This window comes from Coturnix japonica, chromosome 4 (genome assembly GCF_001577835.2).
Source record: "Coturnix japonica isolate 7356 chromosome 4, Coturnix japonica 2.1, whole genome shotgun sequence".
Classification (NCBI taxonomy): Eukaryota; Metazoa; Chordata; class Aves; order Galliformes; family Phasianidae; genus Coturnix; species Coturnix japonica.
The window spans coordinates 32,672,525-32,699,957 of NC_029519.1; the positions used below are offsets into that span (position 1 = coordinate 32,672,525).

At 38.3% G+C, this 27,433-nt stretch overlaps 1 protein-coding gene and 1 long non-coding RNA gene across 8 annotated transcripts in view; one reads left to right on the forward strand and one right to left on the reverse strand.

Moving 5' to 3' along the window:
* Positions 1 to 27,433, forward strand: part of GRID2 (glutamate ionotropic receptor delta type subunit 2) — a 637,614-nt gene that overhangs the window by 545,978 nt on the left and 64,203 nt on the right. For all 7 annotated transcript variants that reach the window (XR_001554883.2, XM_015861346.2, XM_032444177.1 and 4 more), the window contains one exon: positions 8,272 to 8,467. Coding sequence is in view for 6 of the 7 variants with exons in the window: in XM_015861346.2 (XP_015716832.1) it covers positions 8,272 to 8,467 (196 nt within the window). In the remaining variant the exon portion in view is untranslated. The remainder of the gene's footprint in view (positions 1 to 8,271; positions 8,468 to 27,433) is intronic.
* On the reverse strand, positions 11,009 to 25,780 carry LOC107313253. Its single transcript, XR_001554885.2, has 3 exons — positions 25,605 to 25,780; positions 13,313 to 13,471; positions 11,009 to 11,206 (listed from the first exon to the last, which is right to left on the reverse strand). It is a non-coding gene; the product is annotated as an uncharacterized LOC107313253 (long non-coding RNA).

Consider the following 27,433-nt stretch of genomic DNA (forward strand, 5'->3'; position numbering starts at 1 on the left):
AAAATATATATAAAAGATACCCAAACTATAATTTAATGTATCTTTAGCTTTTTCTCATAGTTTATTATGATGTCACTAGAAAGTCCCAGTGGAATTCTGAGATTATTATATACAGTTGGGACTACATTGGTGTTTGTGCTGTATTATTTATGGGCAAAGTCACTGATAATGTTTTATTCAGTAGAAAATGTTGCAGCTGGAAAGCTTCTGAAGTGGAAGAACAGAAACATTTATCAAAGTGCTTGTAGCTTAGAAATAGAGTAATTAGATGTGTTAAGTATCCATTAGGGAATGAAGTTATCCTAACTATGGTGGGAGTGTAAAACTTTAGTTTACAAAACTGCCAAAATTGGAACTCAAACCAACACATAACAGGGAAGATGTTTGTTTACCATGCTGAATTACTGCAAAATGGGAAACATGAATAAGCAACAGAGAAGAAAGCTGATGCTCTATTTTTTTTTAAACAGATCAAATTGTACCTTGGGGAGCTTAGGGGGGCAGAATGGGAACGAGTTTAAGCATTTGAAGAAAATAAACCAGATTCTGTGCATAGTACTATTCAATCAGCTTATAGAAGAAAAAAAAGTCAGATTGAAGTCAGTAGGTTTGCACAGATGTAGCAAGTAGTTAATGGGTTTTCATTTCAGATTTCCAGCTAGCACCAGATATGACAGCATGTTGTCCTTGTGATATCTTTTATGATTCGAGCAGCCCACAGCAAGTTCATTTCCATGAAACATTTCAGCAGTTACTGTTTTACAGTATTTCAGCCAGTTTTTGTACAGAACTCTTCCCTCTACTGGCTATTATTGTGATGGGGCCACTTCTCCTAGTCAGAATCTAGTAGTATACAGAAGCTTATTTTAAAAGCACACATCATGTTGGCAGGCAACGCACTAGGAAGGACTAGTGAAATATTCCCTTTCCCCAGAGGATATCAAAGTAGATCTTTGCTGTATAACTTGCAACTGGTGGAATTTTGTTATCTGCTTCACTGATAAATGTGAACTAAATTTGTTCAAGTTTGTAAATTGTGTTTCCAAACGAATGTTGACTCCTAATTACTTTGGCAGCATTAACAATAACACCAGTGGGCAGGATCGGGAATTTAAGTGTGCAAGTCATGAAGTACTTCCTAGTGCATCTTTTATTCACACTTGACCCACATTTCAGACCTTACTGAAATCAAGACAGTCATTGTTTGGTAACATTGTGACAGCAAAGAAAAGCATAACTTTGATATTTCTTAGATCACTGTCTGAAATACAACATGAATGAATGGTAGTCAAGAGTAGCTTCTCAGCAAATGTCAAATAAGTTTGGAGGACTCAAGCTATTTCTTCTAGATGAAGATGCTGTGAATTTCATCATTGAGCCACTATTTCTGTTATGGTGTTTTTATTATTCAGTTACAGTACAACTAAGAGTCCACTGGCAGAGAAACTGGCTGTGGTCATACTGTATTACTTTCTTTGGTAAGTTAAGCTGTCACCACTATCTCAGAGGCATTGAAATTGTGAAGAGAAATTGGAACTCAGAGAAGAAGCCAAAGGATTTGTCATAAGAAAGGATGGGATTAGGTTCAGGTTTAAATCTATCCCACAGCTAAAGATAAGGAAGTTTGTCTAAGAGGTGTTGCTGCCAATGGTACAGAGAAGAGTCTGTATCTTCTGTAAAATAGGAAGTTCATGTTATGTTATCAGAGACAAAGGTTGTACATCCTGTTTGATAAGTGAGACCACCTCTACATAGTAGAAGCATGGCAGTAAAGCTTGCTTTCAATGATGCTTATTTTGCCTAGTCATTCTCACGACATCTTTCCTAAACCACAAAATACTAAATCTGTCTCCAAGGCTCAAATAGCTCCATATGACTGCCTACATGTTTTCAGAAAAGGGTGTTACACAAGAATGCTGTAATTGAAGTAAGCATTTCCTTGCTCAGAAAAACAGAATGTTCTTTAACCTCTCCTTCTGCATGGTTCACCCAGATCTCTAAACTGCCTAGCAAGCAACATTTTTAGTTTCTGACACAGCTGTCACTGCCAACAGTTAAAAACCTCTTGGCTTTCTATACCCTTTTTCCTAAGCTCACCTCTGAATGAATCTTGAATGTAAAGAAGAAAAGAATCCTGAAGGAAAAGAAGAAAAATGCATGCTTTATCAGAATTAGTTGCAAATGAGCACTTGAGCCTAAGCAATGAAAAAGTCAAAAATGACCTAAAACATAATGACTGGTTTCTTGCAGAGTGCTGTGAAATAGTCAACTCTAATAATAGCCAGCCAAAAACAATCTATAACACAAGTCTACGAAGATATTTTCATACTCAACCCTCTGACCTCAATAAGATGTAATCATCTAAGAAGGAATTTAGTTACCCCTCTGTGAAACTGACTTTTTATTTCGCTATACTTCCAGGTTTGTTTTTTTTTTTTGTTTGCTTGTTTGTTTTATAAACACTTTTAGCTGACACACATGCGCAACATTATCAATTCTCTGTTTAGCGTATGAGTTTATGAAAGAAGGTGTGCCTTGGTAAAACAAACATGTAAAACTCAATGTGAAGGTATTTTTCTTTGAGTTTAAAGCAGAGATAGGTTTTCTTTTGTTAAAAAGTAATTAATCTGTAGTGAATTGATTTTTACTGCTTGATTAAGGTGTAAAATAAGCAAACTCTACAAATGCTGTAAAATACACGTAACAGCTGTTAATTTGTCCTCAAATTGCTCGATTCATCCTCAGAATAGCTTTGCATTGTTAATTGGTGCAGGATAATGTTTTTATTGGCTGAGTAATTGCAACTAGAAAAGATACAACAAAGGCCACATAATATTTTTTCCCCCATAATGCTTCGTGACTGATAATAAAAAATAAATCAAACTGTAGCTTGTGTATTGCACTGAATGGTCATTTCCTTTCAAGTAGGATTTGTATAAATGCAAGCTTAGGTACAGACGTTTAGCTCCATAGCAATTTTTCAACTTCTTTTTACTAGATTTTATATGCTTCTTTTACCATATATATATATGGTAAAAGTCTGCAAACCTTTTTCACTCCTCGGCATAGGACCTGTGCATGGAGTTTTCGGCTGGCCACGGTATTTGTCTCATTTGCAGAGTTTAAACCCATCTTACTGTCGCCTACCTGCTGTTATTTTCTCAGCATAGAGCAGTACCTATGATGTGCAAAGGTGAGGAACAGGGAAGTTGAGAGGCATCTTGTGTTTTAGGGTATGATGCCAAATAGTGGAGAGCTGCAGACTGTAGTTAATGTCAGAATAGACAGCTAGAATGCACCTTCCTGAAGGCATTAACATAATCATCCTTGTCATTTCTCTTCTGGTGATCCATTTGGGTATGATGGCACTCTTGCTTCCTTCTCCCTTATGAAATGAGATCTCCTCCATACCTCTCTGTAGTACCCTTCTGGATGAGCTGCTTATGTCTAGCATTTTTTCCCACCTGAAAATAGTAAGGTTGATTTTACAGCTACAAGATATAGAGAGGAGTTGTTTATCCTTTTGTGCTGTTTGTGGCAGCAGCTATATGTATCATTTATATACCAGTTAGCAATTATATTTCAGAAAAATGCTTTGTTGCTTGTTACATTAGAAATTATATGGCTATGCAGAGTCCAGTAATGATTGCAGTTTTGCTAGGTGCTGTCGTTAGCAACTGGGGACTCAATAAATAGTTTCTTCTGTGTTCTTTTCTAGTAATATGTATGACAAATAACAAAACAATTACAGGACATTACAATATGTATCCCATGACAGATTGTTGCACTTCTGAGCGCTGCCAGGAGATACAGAAGCATATTGGCAGCAGCAGCACTGACACAGAATGGGTGAATATAGTATCTTGCATTAGTCTAGCGCCTTTTGTCAGTGGTGCTTTTGACAGATATGTCGCCTATAAATGCAATTGTAATGCACCTGCTTCTACACAGCACTTTGTGTAATGGTGAAACAAAGTATTTCTCAACGAGGCTTGCTGTTGTCTACTGGAATGCCTATTTGCTGATCTGCTGCCCAGACAGCCAGTTCCCAGTGTGGGTTGTTGAAGAACATTATTCCTACTGCAGTTCAAGGCTTTGCAATTCTTGTTGAATTTCATGATGTTCCTGTTAGCCTCTTCCTCCAGCTTTTTGAGGTTCATCTGAACGGTGGTTTTGTTCTTGAGATGCCTATGTTGTACTGTCCACAAATCTGATAACAGGGTGCTTCCTCACCTCTTCCAGGATACTGAAAGAGATGTATCCTTTGTGATACTTGCAACTGAATTTCAGGTGTGATACAACCCACTAACCACTACTTTTTGAGTGTGATCATCCAATCAGGAACTCACAGTCACAGGGCTTTGAAGGGCCTCAATACCTCTGCTAATGCAGGTTCCCTGCCTTAAGTAGGAAAGCATCCAGTTGGGTCTTGAGTATCTTCAGAGAAGGAGACTCCACTGCCTCTCTGGGCAGCCTAATCCAGTGTTCTGTCACCCTCAAAATAAGCATTTTTTTCCTCATGTTTGTATGAACTTCCTGTGTCCCCTTGTCTTGTCACTGGATACCACTAAAGAGCCTGGCCCCATCCACGTGACACCCATCCTTTAGATATTTATAAGCAGAGATAAGATCCCATCTTCTCTTCTTCAGGTTGAATGGTTCCAGATTCCTCATAAGGGAGATATACAGGCCTCTTGTCATCTTTGTTGCTCTGCACTGGACTCTCTCTTAGAAACTGCTTGCATTTCTCAATCTGAGGAACCTGGTACTTGACATGGTTATTCCAGATGTGGCCTCACCGGAGAAGAGTAGAAAAGGGAGAATGACCTCCCTCATCCTGTTGCTGACCATGCTCCTTTTAGTGAATCCCAGAATAGTATTGATTGTCTTTGGCCAGAAGGGCACGCTGCTGGCTTATGGCCAACCTGTTTGCCACCAGGACAAATAGATCCTGCTCTACAGATCTCCTTTCAAACAGCTCAGCCCCTGACCTGTACTGATGCATGCAGTTATTCCTCTCTGGCTGTGAGACTCTACGTTTGCCCTTGCAGAACCTCCTAAGGTTCCTCTCCACCCTTCCTGTCCAAGTCTCACTGAATGGAAGCACAGTCTTTTGGTGTGTCAGCTACTCCTCCTGGCTTTGCACCTTCAGCCATTTGGTTTTCCACATAGCCAGGCCTAATAACCTAATTTATATATGAGAATATTGTGGGAGACATTACTGAAAACTTGCTAAACTTAAGGTAAATTGCACCCATTGTGCTGCTTTTGTCCACAAACTCAGACATTTTATTAAAAGAGAAGGCCTTGGTCAAGCCTGGACAGCCTTGGTAAATATGTGCTGTCTATTCTATCAGCTTTTTCTCCTTCATATACTCAGAAACATGCTTCAAGAGAGCTCACTCCTTGTTATTGTTCAGAAATTGAATCAAGGCTGAGCAGCCTTAGTTCCCTAAATCACACTTGTGATCACTTGAAGATGGTCTGGTCGTGTCCTTTCTCCTAGATGAGGGAGATGGAGAGATGGATTCCTTCAGTCTCAGTTTTGAAGGTGGCAGTGAACAGTCTTGCAAGAAATGTGGTCTACTCTCTCAGTGCACTTCATGAAGTCTTTCAGGTCCCACGGGCTTCTATATCACGTGCTCTGAAGCAGTCCCTAGCTGAATTCCTTCTTTCTTGCCTGTCCATACTTCCCTGTTCTTCATGCCATCTGATGAAGAACTTTTAAATCTTGTTTTGTGTGTTTTGTTTTGTTTTTTTCTTTCTAGTAATTTCTAGGGTGAATGTTGTTTTCCCTGAAGAAATCAACTTAATGGCTATCTTTACATTTTATCAAGCCTTATTTCAGTTTATTTCTTAGACCTAAATTTAACATCATACTCAAGGTGCGTACTTTTGTAATTCCTCTGATCACCACTAGTGGTTTTTTTTTCAATATTTATTGCTTTCCTTTCACATGCTGCCTGTTACAGGGTTTCATATTTTTCAAGTATAAATAATAAATCATTAAGAACTCATATATATTTCTGTCTAGACTTAATTTTATTTTTATCTTTTCAATTTCAAAGTAGTCAAAAATACATTAACAAGTAGAAGAATTTCAACAAAGAAGGACACTTTAAAGCTTAAGTAAATTTGTGTTTCTCTCTTTCCACTTTTCCCTTTTCACATTAAACTGTGTTTGTACATGTGCTTATACAGAGATCCCACTGTTACTTGGGTTACACTCCAATCTACATTCAGTAACTGCTTTTACACTGTTGAATGAAACGATCTTCTTGAATCCAAGCATCCAAGTGGTTGGCAAAAGAGCTTGCATAGGCATAGTTTAAGCACAGAATTCAAGAACTCAACACATCATCCTCTTAGAAGTCTACAATATTTGAGAATGTAATCTTACATCAACATTCTGAAATTTGTCAAATAAGGGAATTCGTTTCCATCAGCCTCTCCTCGACTTTCATGTTCTACAAGGTATATAGTGGTGTGCAGCTACAGTGTTAGGAACTTTGTGGAATTATACTGAATAAGGCACTGGACTGATACACAAGTCTGGGGTTTTTTTGTTTTGTTTTTATCTATTTGTCTGGTATTTTCTTTATGGGTAGATTCACATGCTAGCAAATAAAGAAGGAGTCTCCTGAGACCTTAGTCTACTGTAGTCTCACATTTTTCTATTTTTCTTCCCAGAAAAGGGCAAATCTCAGTTACATAGTAAGAGACCAATATACTCAGGTTCAGTAAAAGCTTCATCTCACAGCTCCCTTAGTCACATTTGACAATCCTGTATGTGTACTGATTCTTTACAGTTTCCCTGTTGCTTCTGTTCTTGAAGAGGAATACCATCTTGTTGGAAGCAGACGAGAGGATTTTGGATTTTTAAATGGATTTTTTTTTTTTTAATTTATCCCTCTCTAATGTTTGCTATATGTTATCTATTTAGAATTTAGCTCTTGCTCAATGTTTTTCTTTGCCTGTATGTCTGAATTTCAAAAGATTTCTCTTTGACTCAGTGAACCTGTAAAACCTTGCCATTGGGCTCTATTGATTTCTTCCTTCTTTTCTTCCCTTCTGTATCCTTCAAGATGCGTTCTCTTTGCTGTCATCTCTGGGACATTTAAGAATTCCTTTTTTTTTTTTTTTTTTTTTTTTTTTTTTTTTTTTTTTTTTTTTTTTTTTTCCACTATACAGTACCCTTTTCCTAGCCTCTAAATTTACTTGTTTCAAAAATGCATCTTGGAATTTGATGAATTTCCTACCATTGAGTTTGCATTTTCTGCAGCTGCAGAGAGCTTTTACAGTTTGCTATAACCTGCTCTAAGACAGCACTCAGATCCTTGATTTGTCCTTAGGTGTCATCCATTAGATTTGTTCAGTTTATACAAAGTTAATTTGTACCAGGAAAGCTGTAATGGATTTTAGGCACTAGATGTATTGCAGTAGTTATTTTGAAACTTTAATGAATGCCATTAAAGAAACAAAGGTATGGGAGAGTAATTCTGTAGGACAGAAAAAAAGGCTAGGAGGTAAGGAGACTTAAAAGACTATTAAAATATATATGTATTTCAAGGCCAAAGCAGGATTGACAAAGTTGTATTTGAGATGCTTTAGAAACTTCTAAAGTGGTTAATATTTTTCTGTTTGTAGAGAACAAATAAGACTTCATAATATGTAAAGTAGAGCAAATCTATCAGAGTAATGTGAACCATAATACAGAGGCATTTCATAAATCATATGAGAAAACATCCCATTGCTGAAAATCGTATAGGATGCAATTTGGTCCGTGTGGTAGGTGCATTGTTCAGTGCAGGGATTGCACCAAAAACTCTTCTTTGCCACATAATCTGGTCACTCAGAAAGCTGGTTGTAGCGAGTTTGGCCGTTAAGAGAATTTAACACAGTTAATCTGCTACATGAGGCTGGAGGGACTGAAACACTTCTTTCTCCCCTTTGCCCCTGCACAAAGGAGCTCCCAGCATTTGACAGGATCCTCCTGCTCCTTCTGTTGTTATCTTTTCACTCATTTTCATTTTTTTCCAGCCCTTCCTTTCATTTCATATTCCTCCCAGTGTCTTAAACCACAACAATTTTCAGACTCAGGTTGTCTTTAAAAAAACAAAAAAATCAATTAAGTTATTAAAAAATATATATCAAAAGAAAGTGGCTTGACAGCTATCTTTCTATACATTGCCTTCTTCTTTCCTGCAGCACCTTCCACTTGAAAATACAGCTTTAAGTCTCCTATGTCTCTTTTCTTCACCAACAATTAAGGTCTCTCCAGGATCTCTCAAGGCAGACGGATATTCCTTATGGCACTGTCTTGGACTCTGCGGTGTACGAACACGTTCGAGTAAAAGGGATGAATCCTTTTGAGAGGGACAGCATGTATTCCCAAATGTGGCGGATGATTAACAGAAGTAACGGTTCAGAGAACAACGTCTTGGAGTCAACCGCAGGCATTCAAAAGGTATTGTTGTGACTTGTTTTTTCCTTTTCTTTGGAGACGCGCTATTGTAAACATCAGATTTGCTTAGCTGTTGCTTTTAACTGTCAGAGTTAAAATTGGTACCCAGATAATGATCATGCCCTGTACCAATTTTGCAAGCCTATTTTATCAGTAAAGAGGACTGGGACTTCTTAGTGAGGTAACTTGTTTTCAACTATGTTTTAAAATGTAAGTACATAGAGTGTTCACTCTGAAAAGGTTTTATAGGTATGAGAGATGAAAGCATTTGTCAGGATGCAAAATGAGTATAGGATCACTGGACTGCTCATACCAGAAGATGCATGGCAATGTACTGTACAAAGTTCAAAGCACTTTTCAGTACAAGATATTGATTAACTACCTTCTGTAGGATCCCAACTCTGACTTTCTGTGAAGTATGAATCACGTATGTTTCAAGAAAGGCAGGGAGAACAAAATGATCAACCACCTTTTATAGTGCTTTTAACTGAGAGAACATAATTTGAGTCAATTTTTGCAGGTGAATGTAACATTTCCCTCCCTTGCTTTCGATTAATAGTTACAGCATTTACAAGAACAGTAGTCCATGAAGCAGGTCAGTGTGAGTGAATAATGGTTAATGGGAGACTAAATATAAACTTTATCCCTGCTATTATGTTTTCTCATTAAGTTTTAAAGTCAAACTTGTCAAATACTGTGTTTTGCAGATTTCATTTTAAATTTGAAAACATGATCAGGGCAAATATCCATGAAGTTGTACTTTAGATAAAGTTTGGTCTAAAGACTTCTAAAAACAGGAGCAAACCCTGTGTTTCATTTTCACCGGTATCCATTTGCTGTGGCAACATGTAATTTCTGTGTTTTGACACCCAACACAAACACGCAAAAGAAAAAGCAATGTTTGAAAGAATGACTAAGACACTATTTATCTCTTGATAATAAAAGAACCACAGAGTTACAAAGGTGGTTCAAAGTTTTAATAATGACTAGTTCAGTCTGTAAAACTGGTATCATATTTTCTGTTGTGATGGACAAAATGGGATGACTGAATGGGGATCTGTTCTTTTGAAACTCCTTTAGAAAAAGGCATAAGCTGAAAAAGCAAGAGACAAAAATCTAAAGATTTGTTGGCTGGAGAAAATTGCTTTTTTTTTTTTTTTTTGAGAATACACATTTTAGCTCAGTTTGCAAGGGACTGAAAGCTAGGGTTTGCCTTTTGTATTATAAGAACTTACTTCTGTTTTCCTTCCTTCCCAAATTATAGTGAGGGGTTCAGGAGAATCAAAAATCAGAAACCAGTAAGCATAGCACTCAATACAGCCAGCAGTGCGTTGACAAATTGCTCTTACCAGGGAAAAGAACAAATGTGTCATACTGGCAAGGAATTATAGATTATAATCTTTGATTTCTAATTCCTGGAAACATGGCTAGTGCTGTCTTAAAACCTACGCCATCAAAACTATCTGGGTTTTGTCAGGTTCCCCTGTTTCTGCTTCCCAGGAACAGGCACTTGCAAGTGACGTCAAACAACCAAGCTGCAGTATTTGAGCAAGCCAGACACTCCAATTTTAAAATACTTAACAGCTCGATTCTAAAGAATATACATACCCACCTCTGTGTGTGCAGTTTCTCTCCTCCTTTTCCCTTACAGGAAGAACACAGAAGAAGGTTATCCACCAACTGCTGTTCACATGAAAGCTTTTGGGAGATCATATTTGGATTGCTCAGGAAGAAAGTTCCATTGATTTGCAAGCAAACACAAGAAATACCACTGAAGCTGTCCTTTTCAAGAGTCATTTGAGATACTTCTCCCTCAGCTGGAAGATGAATGTGATGATAAAAGCTACTCTTAGGCATGGAAAATTAGAGTAGAGTGAAATAAAATAGTTTCACTGGAAGGGACTTTGAAAGATTACCTAGTGCAACTACTGAGCCTCTTCAAGGCTAACCAACAGTTAAAGTGTGTTATTGAAGGCATTATACAAATGACTCTTGAATGCTGACAGTCAGGGGGCATCAACCATCTCTCTAGGAAGCCTGTTCCAGTGCTTGACCACCCTTATGGGTGGTGTCCTTTACAAAAGATAATTGATAAAAGGCAGGGACTGTGATGTGTAGAAGAGCTTGAAAAACAACATTTTACAGGAAAGAATTTGTGGGTCCCCTCTGCCTATATATATATATATATATATATATATATATATATATATAAAGTATATATAGTTTATATATATATATATACATATATATATGTATATAAAGTAGTATATAAAAGTATATATATACATATATATATACTTTTTAATGCTCTTCAGAGCCTTGAATGAGTTTAACAGGCTGCACTGGGGCCACTAACACAACCAGATTATAATTCTGGACAGAATGAACCACCGAGTGTCCCTCTGTTCTTTGTTAACCAATGCGAAAGCATCAATTAACAGTGGGATGTCCATGCCCTGCTACTCTCTGAGGTGAATAGGGTCTGCAAGTAGCTGTCACAAGATTACAGGGTTAGACAGACAGATAGACATCAGGATACTGAAAAGGCTTAACCAAGCATTTTTATTATATCACTGTTTTGTCTCACTTCTGTTCTTCAAATATTTGGAGGAAAGTAGCAGTAGAATGTATCTTTAAACAGGGGAGGTGGAGGTGGATCAAATGCTAATGTATTCAGCTTATTATCCCTTGTTCAGCAGGATGGTGCATTTGCTGGACCAGAGACCTCATGGGGAATCACACCTGTACAAGTGAGAGAAAGTTGTAGCCAAATGACAGCAATCCCATTTTGCAACAGAATGTCTGCAGCACTGACTGCTGGTGGGAGAATAAGGCAGGGAAGAAAAAAAAAGGATAGAAAATTATGCTATTTTAAGTTTCTGATCTTTGATATATATTGCTTCTGTTCTTCTCATAAATCAGATGCATACATATCACTGAGCATCCACATAAACAGCATTTTACACATGTACATCAGGTCCAGTTAGACAGGAGCTGGTTGGATTTACCTTGAAAGGATAGCACTGTTAAATACCTCAAACAGGAGAAAGCCTGAAGAGTGCAGGCACTTTTCTAATTTCTATAGATTATTGTCTCTGCCTTTCTCAAAGGACAACAAAAAGTGGTTTAGGATCTATATCAGAGCAAGGGAAGCATTCAGTTGTTTGTCCTAGTGCTCTGTCAAATCAAAACAGTTGGGGAGTTATCTGTATTCCTGTATATACTTTGATTATTTCAGAGAATAGTCACTTTTGTCTCCTTTTTTTTCCCCCTTTATTATTTCTTAGTATTTTCTGTATTTCAAATTGATTTCCCTTTTTTTTTTCTTTTTTTTTTCTTTTTTTTCCATAGGTTATGAAATATGCATCCCATTCCGTCAAAGGAGTCTGTATTTTCAGGGAAGTTATTTATTCAGAGGGGATTTACCAAGGCCTAAGTCATGCCTGCTTAAACATTCATTGAGGACTCCAAGAAAATCATTTAGGCTTAAACATATCACATTACATACCTCTTTATGTCTTCTTAAAAAGCACATTACCCTGCTTAATCCTTTACAAGCACCACAGGCTTTCCTATCCTTGGAACTATTCCCATTTAAAATATAATGAAGTGCTTCCATTGTGCCCCTGTCTGCTCTTTCTTCCCTAGAGTATAATAGTGCCTAATGCCCTATCCTACCCACCTCATTCCTCTGAACAAGACTCTGTAGCCTACAGCATCTCCATTTTTCTCAGCAGTACAAAGTGGAAAATTCCTTTCCCAGGCTGCATAGAAAGAATCAAAATGCGTTTGTAACCTCAGTCTGTTTAACTCTGTGTGCAAAATATTTAGCTTGTAGGAAACATGAGGATGACTGCCAGGAGAATTAATGTTTTTTGGATGGTGCAATACAAGAAACTCATTTTACTCTCTCAGTTCCAGTGTATTCATATTTCCTCCCTAAAACCCATCAAAATATCAAAAGAAATTTGGTCTTGACATTTTCATTTTCTCGTCATTTTGCCTGTATTGGAAACACACTAACAATTGCTGAAGCTTTTCATTTTCCTCAGATGATTATGGATGATAGTTTTACATTCCTGAGAATATTCTTAACAGGAATAATATTATTGTTTAAACTACCTATGAATAGGCCATAACAAAGCTTTGCTGAGATGATTTTTCTGGGGAAGAAATGAGTATAATGATTTGCATATCTGTGCTAGAAGAAATTATCAATGACTGGACATAGTTATTCTTCATTTGCAGCAGTAATGGCATCTGTTGATGGGGCAGAAAACTCCTAAACTAGGTAATTAATCTGATTTATTTACCAACTTGCCATTCAAATTGTCATTCTGGTAGCAGATACACTCATCAAACTACAGAAAGACCTAGTTAATGTTTTCAATCTTTGTTATAGACATCTCTGACAACACAGCTAGTCAGTAGAAAAACAGCAAAAACAGGAGATAATCAAGCAGACTTCTTAGATGTTGAACCTGTACTGTTGTTCTGTAGTGGAAGGAATAGGAAATGAAAAAGGCAAGAGCACGTAAACATGCTGGAACTGCACTCCAATCTACTGTATGTCTTCTCTCCAAAGGGATCAGCTGCATTGCGAAGTTTTTGATTAGGAAACTAATTATCAACCCTTACACTGGTTTCTCTCTGCCTCTGGAAGTGATGCTTCTTGGACAGATGAGATATTCTGTTGCTTCTCCACCAGTAATAACGTTCAGGAGTACCCTTAAGACATCGACGTGTTCAGCCCTACAGCTGAGGGTGCAATTTATTTATTTTGCAATTACCTTTTCCTTTATGGTCTATGGTTTGGAGCTGACAGGTGCTTAGGGGTATCAAACTCACCTTCCATCCTTGCTTTGATTTGTCAGAGATGGTCTGTCTCTGTCTTATTTGCGTTATGGCAGCCTTTTCATGGAAAGCAAGTCCCAACTCCAAGTCTGAGCCCAATTTACCATCAATGTGCTGTTAATAATGACAGGATGAATGTGTGATCCTCTGGCACTGTAATGTTCAAAGTACCAACGTTTGTCAACATGTCAGTTAAAGGTGGGAGTGGGTTATATTTCCTTGCAAAGCACATTTCTAGTAGCCTTATCACAGCTTAGCTCCAGCTTGCTTGAACCTGAAGAATAACCAGCCTGGAGAAAGATTTTCTTCTGCAATCCTGTGTATCTTTGCTCCTATATCTAGGGTTTAAACAAACTTACAACAGGGAAAAAAATGCAGATTACTAAATATCTGTCCTGAAAGCACTGGAACTGTAGTACAATCTTACCTTCATGCATTATCAAAAGGCTGTTAGTTATCTGAATTAGCCTAGGGATCAGGGTGTTTGGGATGTTTAATAACTGAGCTGTGACGATTAACAGAACATGAGGAAGATTCTGGACATAGTTTCAAAAGTAAAATGTAAAACTTTTATTCTTGTTGCCTCATTTTCTCAGTAGTGAAGGTGGGATCAGCAAAAGGCTTCCTCCACCTCATGAATATTCCAAAACAAATTCCAAAGTTTGATCCAATTAGGAATTTCTAGAGAAATTTTTATCTGGAGGAGAAGACCTGTGGAAGTTCTTATTTAGTGTAATTTGGCTGATTTAAATTATTTAATTTAAATTAAATATATTATATTATTATTTATTATTAATAATAATTTATGATTATATGATTTATAAATTAATTTATTGTTAATATAAATTAATAAAATATTAATATTTAAATATTCCATTCACAATTTAAGTCAAAATTTCAGTCAGTCTGCATATCAAAAAATAGATCTGCACACATGTATCCATCCAGCAACAAAGCCAGTGAGTGCTGTATTCCTTTTCTCCCCAAAATTTCCTGAAAACTCGATCTTAGTTCACCTTCTGTTTTACCCTACATGTTCTCAAATGTACCTTCCACCTTGTGCTCCCACCACAATGCCATCTGAGCTACTAATAACTTCTGTTCAATCTGCAAATCCCTGCCAGTACTTTTAGCAGTCTCAGACGTCACTAAGTGGCATCCTGCTGTGGTGACAGGCCATTCTTCCATCCATGACTGTTTTTGCTTGTTCTCCCTATTAGTCCTATGTTATTTTGGAGAATTTTTCAGGTCTGTTCAGTTTCTACGGGCCATGCTATTTCTAAGACCATAATACTTTCTATCTGTAGCTCTGGGGATTGTAGGGCCTGGAAGTGACCTCTAGAGATCGTCTAGTCCAACCTCCCTTCCAAAGCAGGCTTCCTAGACCGTGTTGCATAGGTAGGCATCCAGATGGGTTTTGAACATCTCCTGAGAAGGAGATTCAAAGAAAAGGTATAGCCTAACTTCAGAAGATGAGCACAGGAGCTACAGTTTCTAACAGTCAGGAAAATAATAAGAAAAGAAGGGGGAGGAAAAATATTTGACTGGGTGAGCAGCCCTTATTTTCTCTCATTTCTACAGCTTCCTTGTTGCCAGCTACATTTTTCTCTTGGATTATCTCACTTATAAACATAATTGCATCTCAGAGACTTTTTAATAATCTTGAAGTTTTCTTCTTGCTCTCAGACAAGGCTCTTAAAGCCAAGTTATTTAGGTATCCCACCCTGTTATATCCGTTCTTCTCTTTACTTTTCACTTAAAACTTTGCTTCACTAAGATCATCAAACTGTCATGGCTACAACAATGTTCCCACTGTGTGTAACTTTGGGGGCCTAATTTAAGTGCCCAGCTTTCATTCCTAACTACTGTAGACAGACAATTTACTTCTCTTGAGAATGGCTGGGAGTGTCTAGGCTGGGAAACTATTTTCCTTGGTGACTTATTTTGTACAGTACCTATCACAGTAAGATCATGATTCGCAACTAGAAAAGGCAATAAAAACAGAAAAAAAAATAAAGAAAAGAAAATAAGAAATGGCAAAATATACCCCATGGAACTAATTTTGCTTGACTTATGTAGACTACCATTCTGCAGAGAACTGAGATCAGACTTTTTTCACTGTAAACAGAATAGCTGACATCCCTCTGAGGCCTGAGTGTGAAACAAGAGGGATTTCCATGCTTCATCCTAATGGTCAGACATCAAGTTCGTCTCACCTTAGGCCATTTCTAACCCTGTTAATCTTTCCACGTGACAGACCCAGAGAGGAACCTTCATCTCCACTGACAAAGGTTTGTTGGTGGAGATTTCATTTGAGGTTCCTTTTGATTAAAAGTGGACTAATTAGGATGATGTTAAGAAAGTTATTCCTGATGTGTGTCCCTGTTCTGATGGTAGATCAGCTCTGTGGGAATATTTCTGTGTCCCATCTAAGCACTGTAATCCTGACTGCCTGTATGGGGACTGCTGAGTCATGGCCTGAAACACTGACTGAGTGAGCACCTGTGGAAAAGACCCAGTCAGCCATGGGAGCACAGGTGAAGGCAATTTAGCTGTGTGAGTGGAAGGGGTGGAGCCTGGCTGCACCTCCCATAGACCTCATTTAAGAGCTGACTGCCATGGGGAAAGGGTCTCTGACTGGGGATCGCTCCTTGGGGGAGCTTTTCCTCCTACAAACCTAGAGTCTTCTGATACAGGTGAGCAATCTTCTTCCCTTCCTTTATAGCACCTTTCTACTGTGTGGATCCTTCTGTTGTCACACCTTTGTTGCAATGCTTTTCCCATCATATTGATCTGTCCAATTGCTACAACACCGTGTATGAGAGACTTCAAATTTCTGATTAACTAAACAACATGTGTGTTGATTGCAACTGTGCTGGCAAGTAATTAATGGCAGAAATGCCAAGCCCTGTCCTGAAGCAGGGATCCTTAGAGAATGGGAGGTCTTGTAAGGGAAAGAGGGCTAAGAAGTCTGACAACTAGGAACTAATTTTAAAATAGGGTTCATTTGGAGTCTGTGGTTTTGAAAGCTGAGCATATGTTCAGTTAATGAAATTTTATTTCTAATATTTTTTTTTCTGCTAATGTTCTCTCAGATGGCCACACTGTGTTTTATGGAGACACTTGAGAGAAAGAGTGGCTTAAACAGAGACAGATGATGAAAATATCCCTACTTTAGCTACCTCTAAGAAAGTAACTGTATTTGGGTCTAATAGAGCAATACTACTGTCATACTCTGTAAAAGGAAGTTATCTGAGCATTCCTTATGTGATGAGTGTATTTACTACATGGTAGCATAGGAGAGGTCTAAAAGAGAAACAGCTCTCATGGGTGCTGTTACAAACCATCACATGAGTGAAATACAGGCTTTGTTAATGTGAGCAGAGCAGGAGATGTATTTGTAGATATATTTGTTACTCTCTCAATTAAAAGCGAAGCAAGATTATGTTCTCCTTACTGTTTATCAGCTTCAAAGCCTGAGAAGGGTTTAAGAGAGAAACTCTTTGGGGCAGAAATGTTCTGAGGGCTGTTTAGTTAGGGTGTCATTTTGGTGTTGTTGTTGGAGTGACTTTAATTCTGACATAGCATCTGACAATGAAGCATAAATACAATGGAGGGTGATTTTTTTTTCTAGGTTATAAACTTCTACACAAATGTACACACAAAGGTACTTCTCATGCTATTACTAAAACCATACACAATATTTTCTCAGAGTCTTCCATCTATGACATTGTCTTTGACCAACAGCTTTAAATGACCAAAAGTCATGGAGGGATAGGCAAACTGTGCTGGGATGCTATTAGTGCAGTGAACCTCACCTTATGTGTCTGCAGTTTGTGGTGGAATTTTTGTATAGCAGCAGTATGTTATCTCAGGTTGTATTACTGGAGGGTGACTTTGAGCTCAGCTCTTGTGGCTGTGCTGCATTAGCATCTATTGTCTTCAGAGACGGAATGTGCTACTTGCATGTCATTCCTCTTTAGCAAGCGGTCATTTATTTTGATCTAGTGGGAATTGGGCTGAATGTGACATTACAAGTCCTGTAATTCTTGAGGTCTATAAGATTGCTTTTTATTAGGCAACAGAGACTCCTGATGGAAGTTGCAAGCTCCTAAGAATATGCTTTCCCAGTCTTGCTTCTCAAATGTGTGCTGTTCCTGTGCAACCTTTGAGAATGTAACGTTTAGGCTGAGTAAAATATAATTCTTGAAGAGTTTTCTGTTGCTTAACCCAGGTCACTTCTTGAAGACATTTTTCCTGTGGGGAGGTGACAAAAATATTTGCACTTGGGCAGTTTAACCCCCTACGTGCTTTCTTTTGTTTCTGGACTTGGTTCTATAGCCCTTTTTCAAAATAATCATTGGAGGATAGCCATTAAAAACTGCTGCTTCCAGAAGAAATAGAAATATGGATTGTATCACTTTCCTTGCTGGCACCTCCCTTCCTCACTCATGCAAACCAAGAGCTGCCACCCCTTGCTGCCCTGTCTCTGAATCTTGCCTCCTTTTCCATGGTAGAGAGGCATAGCTGTGCCCTTATCCGTTCTTTTGGAATCTTGTTTCTCTAAGAGAGAAAACTCCTATAAAGTGCCTGACAGAGATGTATTTTAGTGTCTGGAGGGCTCTCATGTAGCTACAGGAGACATTAAAGGTTTTAGGTGCCTCTTATTCTGCTCCTATGAGCTCTTGTTTCTGCATTTTGTCTCAGTTAACATAGTGCTTCTCCTACAGGGGTTCTGTAATATTTCCAGGTTTGTGGAGATGAATAATACCACCATACTGAGGGTGTGTGGGGAACTACACAGACTCCAACAACCTCAACTCATTCATTTCCTTTTGAATTCTTTTTACTTTGTTCCCTTCCTCTTGCTTTTCCTTTTTTTTTCCTGATTTTTGACTCCCTATTCCTTCTGTTTGGATCCCAGCTTTTCCAACATTTTCCCAGCTCTCAGAGCTTTTCTTCTTTCCCTACTTCACCTATCTGTATGCAGTCACACATCTCCTTTGCTGTCTCCATCCCCTCTTGTTGTTTATCTCTGCGATGAGTTTTGAGACTCAGTTCACCATCCAACAAAGCTTTACAAAACTCTGGCTTTCGCTTTGAAGCCAGCTTCAGGCTCACAGTATGGTGGGTTACGCTGGGGACATATCATGCTCAGATCAGGGGAAATGCAGGCTCTGACTAATGATCAATAGATGGAGACAGGAGAGCACGCTTGCTTCAGGCACCGAACTTGGTAATATATTCACTTTCTTACTTGAATGTTTCCAGCTATCATTTCTATGTATTAACATATTTTAATAAAACCCAAATACATTTTGATGCATTAGCAAATGCAAATGATGGGTTTGAATGTACGGTTGTTTAAAGGATATGTACAGCAGAGAAAAAGCTATGAATAGAAGCAGTGAGAATGGGAGATTTATATATAAAATATATAAGTGCCATGTATTTCAGCTCTAAAACATGTTTTAGACAATGGGGCTGCAAAGCAGAAATGGTAAGAGAAGTCTAAGAGATAGCAGGGAGATCTTGGTTGATATTTGTAGAGCTGTTATAGTAATTGCTTATGAAATAGCTTGACCTAGCAGGTTTATATCATTTCTGTTAAATAACTTGTTACCAAACAAAAGCAAACAAAGAATTCTATTCTGGAGATCAGCAAATTGCAGAAAGTACATCTGTAGCAAATTTCCTGAGACATTTAATAGTCCCTCATGAAATCAATCAGAATTTTTCAATTCTAATAGTCTTAAAGCTATAATAAAAAAGCAAAAGAAGAGAGCTCAAGGAGTTTCTGCGGCTCCTCTGATACCAATTTTTTAGATTAACACCCTTAGATAAGTCAATACATTAATAAGCAAGTTTGTAAGCAATGAAATGCTAGTGAAATAGTAAGGAAAATAGCAGGAAAACTAAACTGAAAGGCTCTAATAGCATGCATAGCAAAATCAACCTTTCCTAGGAGCACCTTTCCTATGAAGACAGGCTGAGAGGGCTGGGGCTCTTCAGCTTGGAGACAGCTCTGTGAGGAGCTTATTGTAGCCTTTCAGTAGCTGAAGGGAGCCTACAGGAAAGCTGGGGAGGGACTTCTTAGAAAGGTGGGTAGAGGCAGGTTGAGGGGAAATTATTTTAGTTTTCAACTAGACATCTCAAAGAGATTCTTTATTGTGAGGGTGGTGTTGTGACACTGGAACAGGTTGTCCAGGAATGTTGTGGATGCGTCCTCCCTGGAAGTGTTCAAGGCCAGGCTGGATGGGGCTTTGAGCAACCTGGCCTATGGGAGCTATCCCTGCCTATAGCAGGGGGTTTGGAACTAGGTGATCCTAAAGGTCCCTTCTAACCCAAACCATTCTATGATTACAGTCTCTAACATATGTAAGAATCAAGCATTTAACTATCAGAAGTTTTAAATGAATCAGATTGCCCTTAAAGTCAATTGCATCATGGCTGCTCTCTAACAGTGTCCTAAATCATCAAATTAAAGAAAGATAGAGCCTTACTAGAAACTTTCCATCTTGTAGGAATATATCAATTTCCTGTGAGGAAAGTAAAAGTTTGTTTTGAGCTTAACTGGGGAGTATGGAGAAAAGACATTTCAGATTTAGGGGTTCAGACTGAGTAAATGTTGCACAGTGTCCTACAGAGTAGATCGTCAACCATATGATTAACTTCTGTGGGCTGAAATCATACTTGTGAAGATAACATTTGGTGTTTGGGTGGCAGGGGGTTGTTACTCTAAAGGACAACTGCAGGAGCATGCAGTCTGCAGTGGCAAGGCTGTCAGGCTGCATTGAGCTCTGAGCTGGGACACAAGTAGTGGCTCCCATGGGTTTTTGTTGCTCTCCAGCCTTATTCCATATGCCTCCTCTAGAGTGATGTGAAATGCAAACACACTGCTTCAGCTCCCAGTAAATATTTCAAGGAGTTTCAAATTGCATCCAGCAGAGCCAAAAGTTTCATGCAGTTTTCTTCCTAATGTCCGTGGAGGGGCTCTGAAAATATTCTGAAGAAAACTGGGACTCTGTGTGAGCGCCACAGCTGTGGATGGGGCTGTGAGTGGCCTGGAAGGATGGGCCAATTGATGCTTCTCAATGGGCACTGGTACCCCACCACCACATGCAGGGGGCTTCACTAAACCTTGGTATGAAAGAACAGCAGTCTGTTCATCTTCAATAGAGGAGAGACACACAGCTAGTGCTTGTTCAGAAAGTGGAATTTGACACGGGGGGGAAATAAAGATGCTTATGAGCCACAGTATTTTAACAATCAAAATTTTGGCATCAAGTGTTAAAATTTTGCCCAAGTGTTGCCTTTACATGCAAATTATTATATGAATCTCTCTTGGAGACCCAGATGTTGCTAAGGAAAATGTCTTAATGTTGCAGTTCGTAGCACAGTCTGGAAAAATAATGTTGGTGCACGTTAAGCAAGTATAAACAATAAAGGCAGGAATAATTTCTCACACAAGGAAATGTGAGTGTAAGTAAATGGATGTCTGGAAAAATGCTTTTAGTCCTTCAGATGATGCTATTATTAAACTGAGTGTCTGGGCTTATGCTGCAGTTGTGTTAAAAGCTAAATGAAGGAGATGGCTTTCTTTAAACAGTATCTTATTCTTGATTAGCTTGAATATTAAATGCTTTTGGGTGTAATGAAGTGAGCAGCAGATGGAAAACAGAGCAGGAAAACAAAAAAAATGGAATATGCTATGAGATTATGTATGAGATTATGGAAGGGAATCAAGGTAGACATGAAATTAATTCTAAAGAGCTCGTACTGAAATTCTGGCCAAAATATATAACACATGTTTGGGAATGACAGAAGTTGAGGGAAATACTCAAGGTATTACTTTTTCTCTCCAGTGATGCCACTAACAATCTTGATTTAGAGAACTGTATATCTGAATGTGCCCTCGTTCTTTGGTGCAGAGAGTATACCTGCTTTATCAGATGGGATTGCATTGCGTTTTTGCAAAAGAAAAATAATTTTTGATTGAAAGAAGTAGACTCAGTAGTAAACCACAGCTCTGTATTTGCATCTACCAGTTTGGAAGCTGATTTGACTATTCCAGTCTTGGTGAACTGAATAACATGAAGGGGAAAGCTTGTAAGAGCAGGAGATATTTTATTATCTTGGGACATCCAGATCCATTCCTAACTGAATGGAGAAAAATTACATCTATAAAAGACAGAAGATGTTGAATTTTATTCTAAAAATAATCCTAGGCTCAGTGGAGTTTTGTGTTCTGTAGAGTTTTACTTGCTTTTTTTATAGATACTGTATCAAATTCTGTTATATTCTTTCATGATTTATTCTGCAGACATTCAACAACACTTTCAGCATTTTAGTTATTATTACTCGATAAAATTTGTAAGCTGTGAGGTGTTTCTAACACCCCATGACAAGTTTTATGTACATTATGTGGTTGTGGTTCTGATTTAATTTGTGTCAGATGATATTCGTTCTGTAGGGTTTTCTATTTTTATTATACTCTTGCTGTATTTTATGTCTTTACAGGTCTGTTTTGTCTTAGTTCATTCAGCTGGAATATCTGTAGGCGTGTTCCAGTCTGATTGTGTAGCCCATGTAGATTGAAGTCCACTGAGGTACTCTTTCAGTAGCTGCTGAACATAGATACCTGTTCTGGGTCTTAGATTTCCATTCAACCTGCGTGTTTGAGCTCTAAGTATTTTGGAAAAAGACAAATAATAACCATAACTTAAAAGTCAAAATAGACAAGAGAAAATACTGTTTTCATCATCTTCAGGTATCCTAAAATACTCTCTTCCTAGATGCATCATCCATAAAATGATAGGACGTGTTTCCATAGCACTGTATTCCCTCTGCTGTCTTGTATCCATCTTGTGAATTGAACTTTTTCAAAACATAACGTGAATGAGACAGCAACCAAATGCTACACTGGATTTGATGTAGAAGTCCATCAGTAGGAAATATGCCTTCCATTTGTGTCTGAAGGGATCATATTTTCAGAACAACCCATATGTGTGCAATTGCGCTGCATGTGATGTTGATGTAACTGAACAGACAAAGGAGATATATCTGTGCACAAATACTGCACAGCTGTTTGTCTGGGTGTGTGTGCAGACCCTGCCGTTTCCCCATACACTGTGGCTGTGCAGATAGATGCAGGCACACACAGCTGCCTCTCATGAAAATCTGGACAGGAATTCAGTACCAATTTGTGAGAAGCTGTGTACCACCCTCTAGTATTTCACTTGGAAAGTGATGACATTCTTGCTTTCCATTTAGGAATTACTACCAAAGGAAATAAGAGTATGCCAATGCAATAGACCTGGGCAGGAAACTATTTAATGCACTGAAGAAAGAGACGTACCACTGATAAGATTAGCTGGACGCTTTGCTTTCCATGCTACATACACACAACCCTGATCTGCAACAACGTTCATTCTGCATGTACCAAAGAAATCTTAGCTGATGTTCTTAATTCTAGGCAAAGTGCTGCTTCATTCTTAGAAGGCAGATCACCTCATCACATTGTATCATGGCAATTCAAATTGAGGATTCCTGTAACATCACTTTTTTCCACTCCTTTTAACATTTTCAATCCACTTTTTTCATTGACTTAAGATTGGTTTTTTTGTTTGTTTGTTTGTTTTTACTACATTAGGAACAAATTTGGATTTAACCCAGTGGTACTGTATATCCACGGCACACAGTACACACATCAAACTCAAATGAATAAAATAAGTAAGACTGGTTGACTAATTGCATTACATTTGATGTAATTCCTCTTCTTTGTGATTTGGTAAGATTTCAGAACCAGTTGTGTCTGTGTTTGAATATGCAAGATTCAGGCACAATATAAATTCTAGTCATCATGGCAACTTATATCTAGAGTGAATCAGAAAATGCAATTGCTTATTATGTTACTGATTTATATGCCTAGATTTTATTTTATTTTTTAAAGATGCCTGCAAACACAGATTAAGTGAACTAGAGCTGTCATTTTTGGTCTTTTGCATTGGAATATTACAATAACTGAAACTGTCTATGAAAGATGCTTCTTACAAAACATCATTATTCCTGCTTCTAGAAGCTCTAGAATTGACAGCATCCCCTTGTAGGATATTTTCTTACTGAACTTAAAAGTTTTGATCGATGTGTTCATTCCTTTTAAAATCTTAAGTCCATTGTGAGGAAAATAAGTCCGTTTGAGATCAAGTCTCACTGCTTATCCTTCTCCTGCAGTTCCTACTGTAGCCTGTAGGTCCTGGTATGCAAACGAAAATGATAACATTAGTTTAGATTTGTCTAGTTTTCTTTCTTGTAGGTTCAGAGTATCTCTTCTGAGGACTAAAATGCACTCAGGAGGGATTCTCTAAAGAGCTGACAAGCTGTTGTTGGCATAGTGGGCTGGCATCAGGAAACCACACATTAGAGGAGCAACAGCACAGTGACTTGGGGACAAGGGGATGTTTACTTGTGCAGTATCTGTCATCTGGGCCACATGGTTATAAGGGACAGACACACCTGTGGGAGACCTTGACCAGGTTTTAAATGGCTTCTTTGCTGGAAATACCATATGGCAAGAATTAATCTGTGGGACTTTTCAAGGGGTGTTTTGCTGGAAACCATCCATGACATTGGTCTTTACAGGAGCCTGAAGTTACAGCCAGTTGAAAGAAGTACTTAAAGATGTACCAGTGGTAGCCCTTATTGACCTCTCAGGACAACAAAGATACCAGGTGTTGTCAGAAAGTAGAAACACTGAGGGCCTGGGACACATGTCAAAATCTGATAGTTCTGCAGGGGTGGGAACTGCCACTTGAACCACTACGCTTAACAAGTAGAGTCGTTGGGGAGGAATGACCCCTTCACAGAGATTTTCAGGTCCACCAAAGTTCATATGCTAACACAGAATATTGAGCTCTGAGATCCAAGCTTGTTCCTACCAAAATAAAGGGGAAATTGCTAAATTGCTTTGCAATATTATTTCAGGGGGGAAGAAAAAAAGAGGGAGGTTGGGCTGGAGGTTATTTTGGAGCTTCAAAATATTGTGTTTAGATCTGCAGTGCTAAAATGGCTTCATCTGAATTTAGGCAGGAGATTCTTATCAAAAAGAGAAGGGTAAGATGGTTTAGAATACAAGATAGGTAGAAAATTACCTTGTGTGACTCATGGGCTGTCTTAAATCTTACTACCACTCTGAATATGGGAGAGCTCTTATAAAAAGTAATACAAAAACCTAAAGGTTAAGTCAGATTCTTTAAGTTTCTAAAATGAAACTTTTTTTCTTCTAGTAAGCATTCACTGCAGGATTTTTCAGTAATATAGGTGGCTTTGCAAAGAATTTTATCATGCTTTAAAGTAGTTTTTCAGATAAGAATGGTGTTGATGAGTAATTTCTTGACTTCTGTGTGTGATTTTTTTTTTTCTTTTACTTTGCAGTTGGCATTGAATAAGTATTTCTTTGAATAAGAAATAATGACAAAGAACTGCAGTTATATGGATTCTGCTTCCTTTCTAATGCATAGCAGAACCAAGTGTGGGACAAAAGCTAGTATTGTACTGGACTGGCTTAATTTGAAGAGGGATGCTCCTCCTTTAAACTCATCTATGCCTATAGTTTCCTGGTACTCTAACCCACAGAATTTTACTTTCTTACCTAAATGAAGAGGATTAAAATGTGGGAGTGTACACAGATAAGTGTTATTTCATTGTGGATTAGCTGCCCCAAAAATACAAATATATCAAAAAGAGTCACTTTAGGAAGTTTTTTCCATTAACGAGACTGCTACTTGGCTTCCACAGGTCTAAGTATTTGAGGAACCTGAAATGTTTTCATAGTATTTCTGCATATGACCTTGTAGTGCAATGGAAAGTGCAACAATAACATCAGAGCAGCAAGATCCCAGGCTGCAGCAAGTGAAGGTTTGTTCAAATGCATCAGCTGTAGGCACAGAAATAAAGGAAACTACTTACCTTCAGAAGGCCTCATGTGTGCAGAGATCTCTAGCAAGAAATCCTCACCTCCACTGCCAACCCTTAAATGAGGTCTGGGAATGGGTGGATCCTGGCTCCAGCCCTTCTGGTCACTCAGGTACATTGTATGTGCCTGAGCTCCCCTGGGTTGGCCCTACCTTCCCACCAGCTGCTCAGTCACCACTTTAGGCTGTGTCTTAGCATTTCTACTACAGAACTTCAGTGGTGATACACTTAAAATAGTCTCCAGTAATATCTACAGCAATGATTTGTCATGAAGTAAATGAGAAGGTGGTAACAAAAGAAATAGATTCTTTACCTTTGAAAGGCCTGCCTGGCTGGTTCTTTATTTTCTGTGTTTCTTTTCATTTCCCTTCCAATACAAAATTACCAGCAGCTGTAATGAACCTGTGGTTCAGCTTCATGTCAGCGACCAGTGCAACCAGCTGCCTTTCTGGTGCTCTGCTGAGATTGTCTGGACAAGAGCTGACTCCATTCTCCTACTGCACTCAGAAACTGTACCTTTGCCCTCTGCTCTGTTTTGCTTCAGTTATTAACTTTCAGGTGCATTTAATTGCAGAAGGCAAAAGGTGACTGCATTGAGCACAGGAAAAGCTGTCTAACACAAAGGCTCCCTCTCATCACAGTGCTCTCATGCCTCAGTAATTCTTCCAACTCCAGATGAATTATTCTAGGTCTGCCCAGTGTGATAAAAGTACATGCAATTGTAAGGCTTTTCTCAAGTAGTTGGTGGCAACCTGCATAAAAAGAATTCGTGCTTTTCTTGATGAACTTTTATCTGGAGCAAATAGCTGTGCTGTTGAAACTGAGATGTCAGTGTAATGAAAGATAAATTTCATGCAGAAGAGATGAGGTTGGGATTTCTAACCTCTTCTTTCTTTCCTAAGGCTCCCCAGAGCTTCATTTCCTGCTTCTGTTCACTCCTGGCCACTAAGCTCAATAATTCTTTTAAAAATGATTCAGCACTTTTCTGTTTAATGAAATATTTTCCATGTTTGACAAACTGTGGTCACTGAATTTAAACATTTTTCTATGGAGACTGCGGAATGACATCTTGAGGGTTTTTTTCTTTGTTTTTTAATTATTATTATTTAATTAGTTTTATGTATAGATGAAATTTTATTCTCTACTGTTGCTATGGGAATACAACAGCCATCCTGTACCACAGAGCTTAAGGTTTATTTTATTATTCTCTGATTGCATGGCTGCACTGTACTCAGATTATGTAGGTCAGCTACAGATGCTGTACTACAAGAGAGTATGGGACAGAAAGCTCCAACATTATAATTAAGAACTATGGATGGTTTAATTTGAAGAGGATTCTAAATTAGTGGGTTTAGTCTTATACTACAAAACTGTAATATGAGATTTTATTTCTCTGAGATCTGGTGGAGATTATCAGATTTGTTCCCTTTGTGTTCTCTTAAGACTGAGGTTTGAAATCTTTGTCCCTGAAGGAAAACAAAATAGCAAACTGAAATTACTCTGAATGCAGTATAGCTGTCCTTTGCTTCAGTCTAATAAACAGCAACTTCATTGGCCTCTTGCAGGAGGATTATGGAGATCAATGTATCTCTCTTCCCCCCTGCTTTAAAAACCTTCATTGCAGATGCCATCTAGCTATTTGGCAGCATCTGGCAGCACAAAAATCTAGATTTAAGCTCCTACCACAAATTTTATCTTTGCCTTTTCCCATTTCAGAGCGCAATATCCACATTATGTATATTAGCTCTCACTCATATATTTGCAAATGTTCTTTTGCTTTTGTTCCCTCTTCTTTTCTCCTCATGTAATAAGAGCCTTCACAAGGATGCTTTGTAGAGTGAAGCACATCCCTCTGCAGTCTGCAGCTACCACTTACATAAAAGAAAATGCAAAAATTGTCAGAAAATTTGCTATTTATATATGCCAAAGTCTCAAGTCCACATTGCTAGGCATAGAACGAGCAGCATCTGGTGTCGTGGTTCCCCTGTGTAGTTAGTCAGTGCAGTGGAGAATGGTCAACAGAAGAGAACACAGTGTCCTTGATTGTTATTAGGTCAGAGCTGGAGCTGCTGCTATGCAGGTGAAGAGTCTGATTCTGTTCATGCGTTCTTGGCTGAAGGGCACCTGACAGCTTTGTAGGCA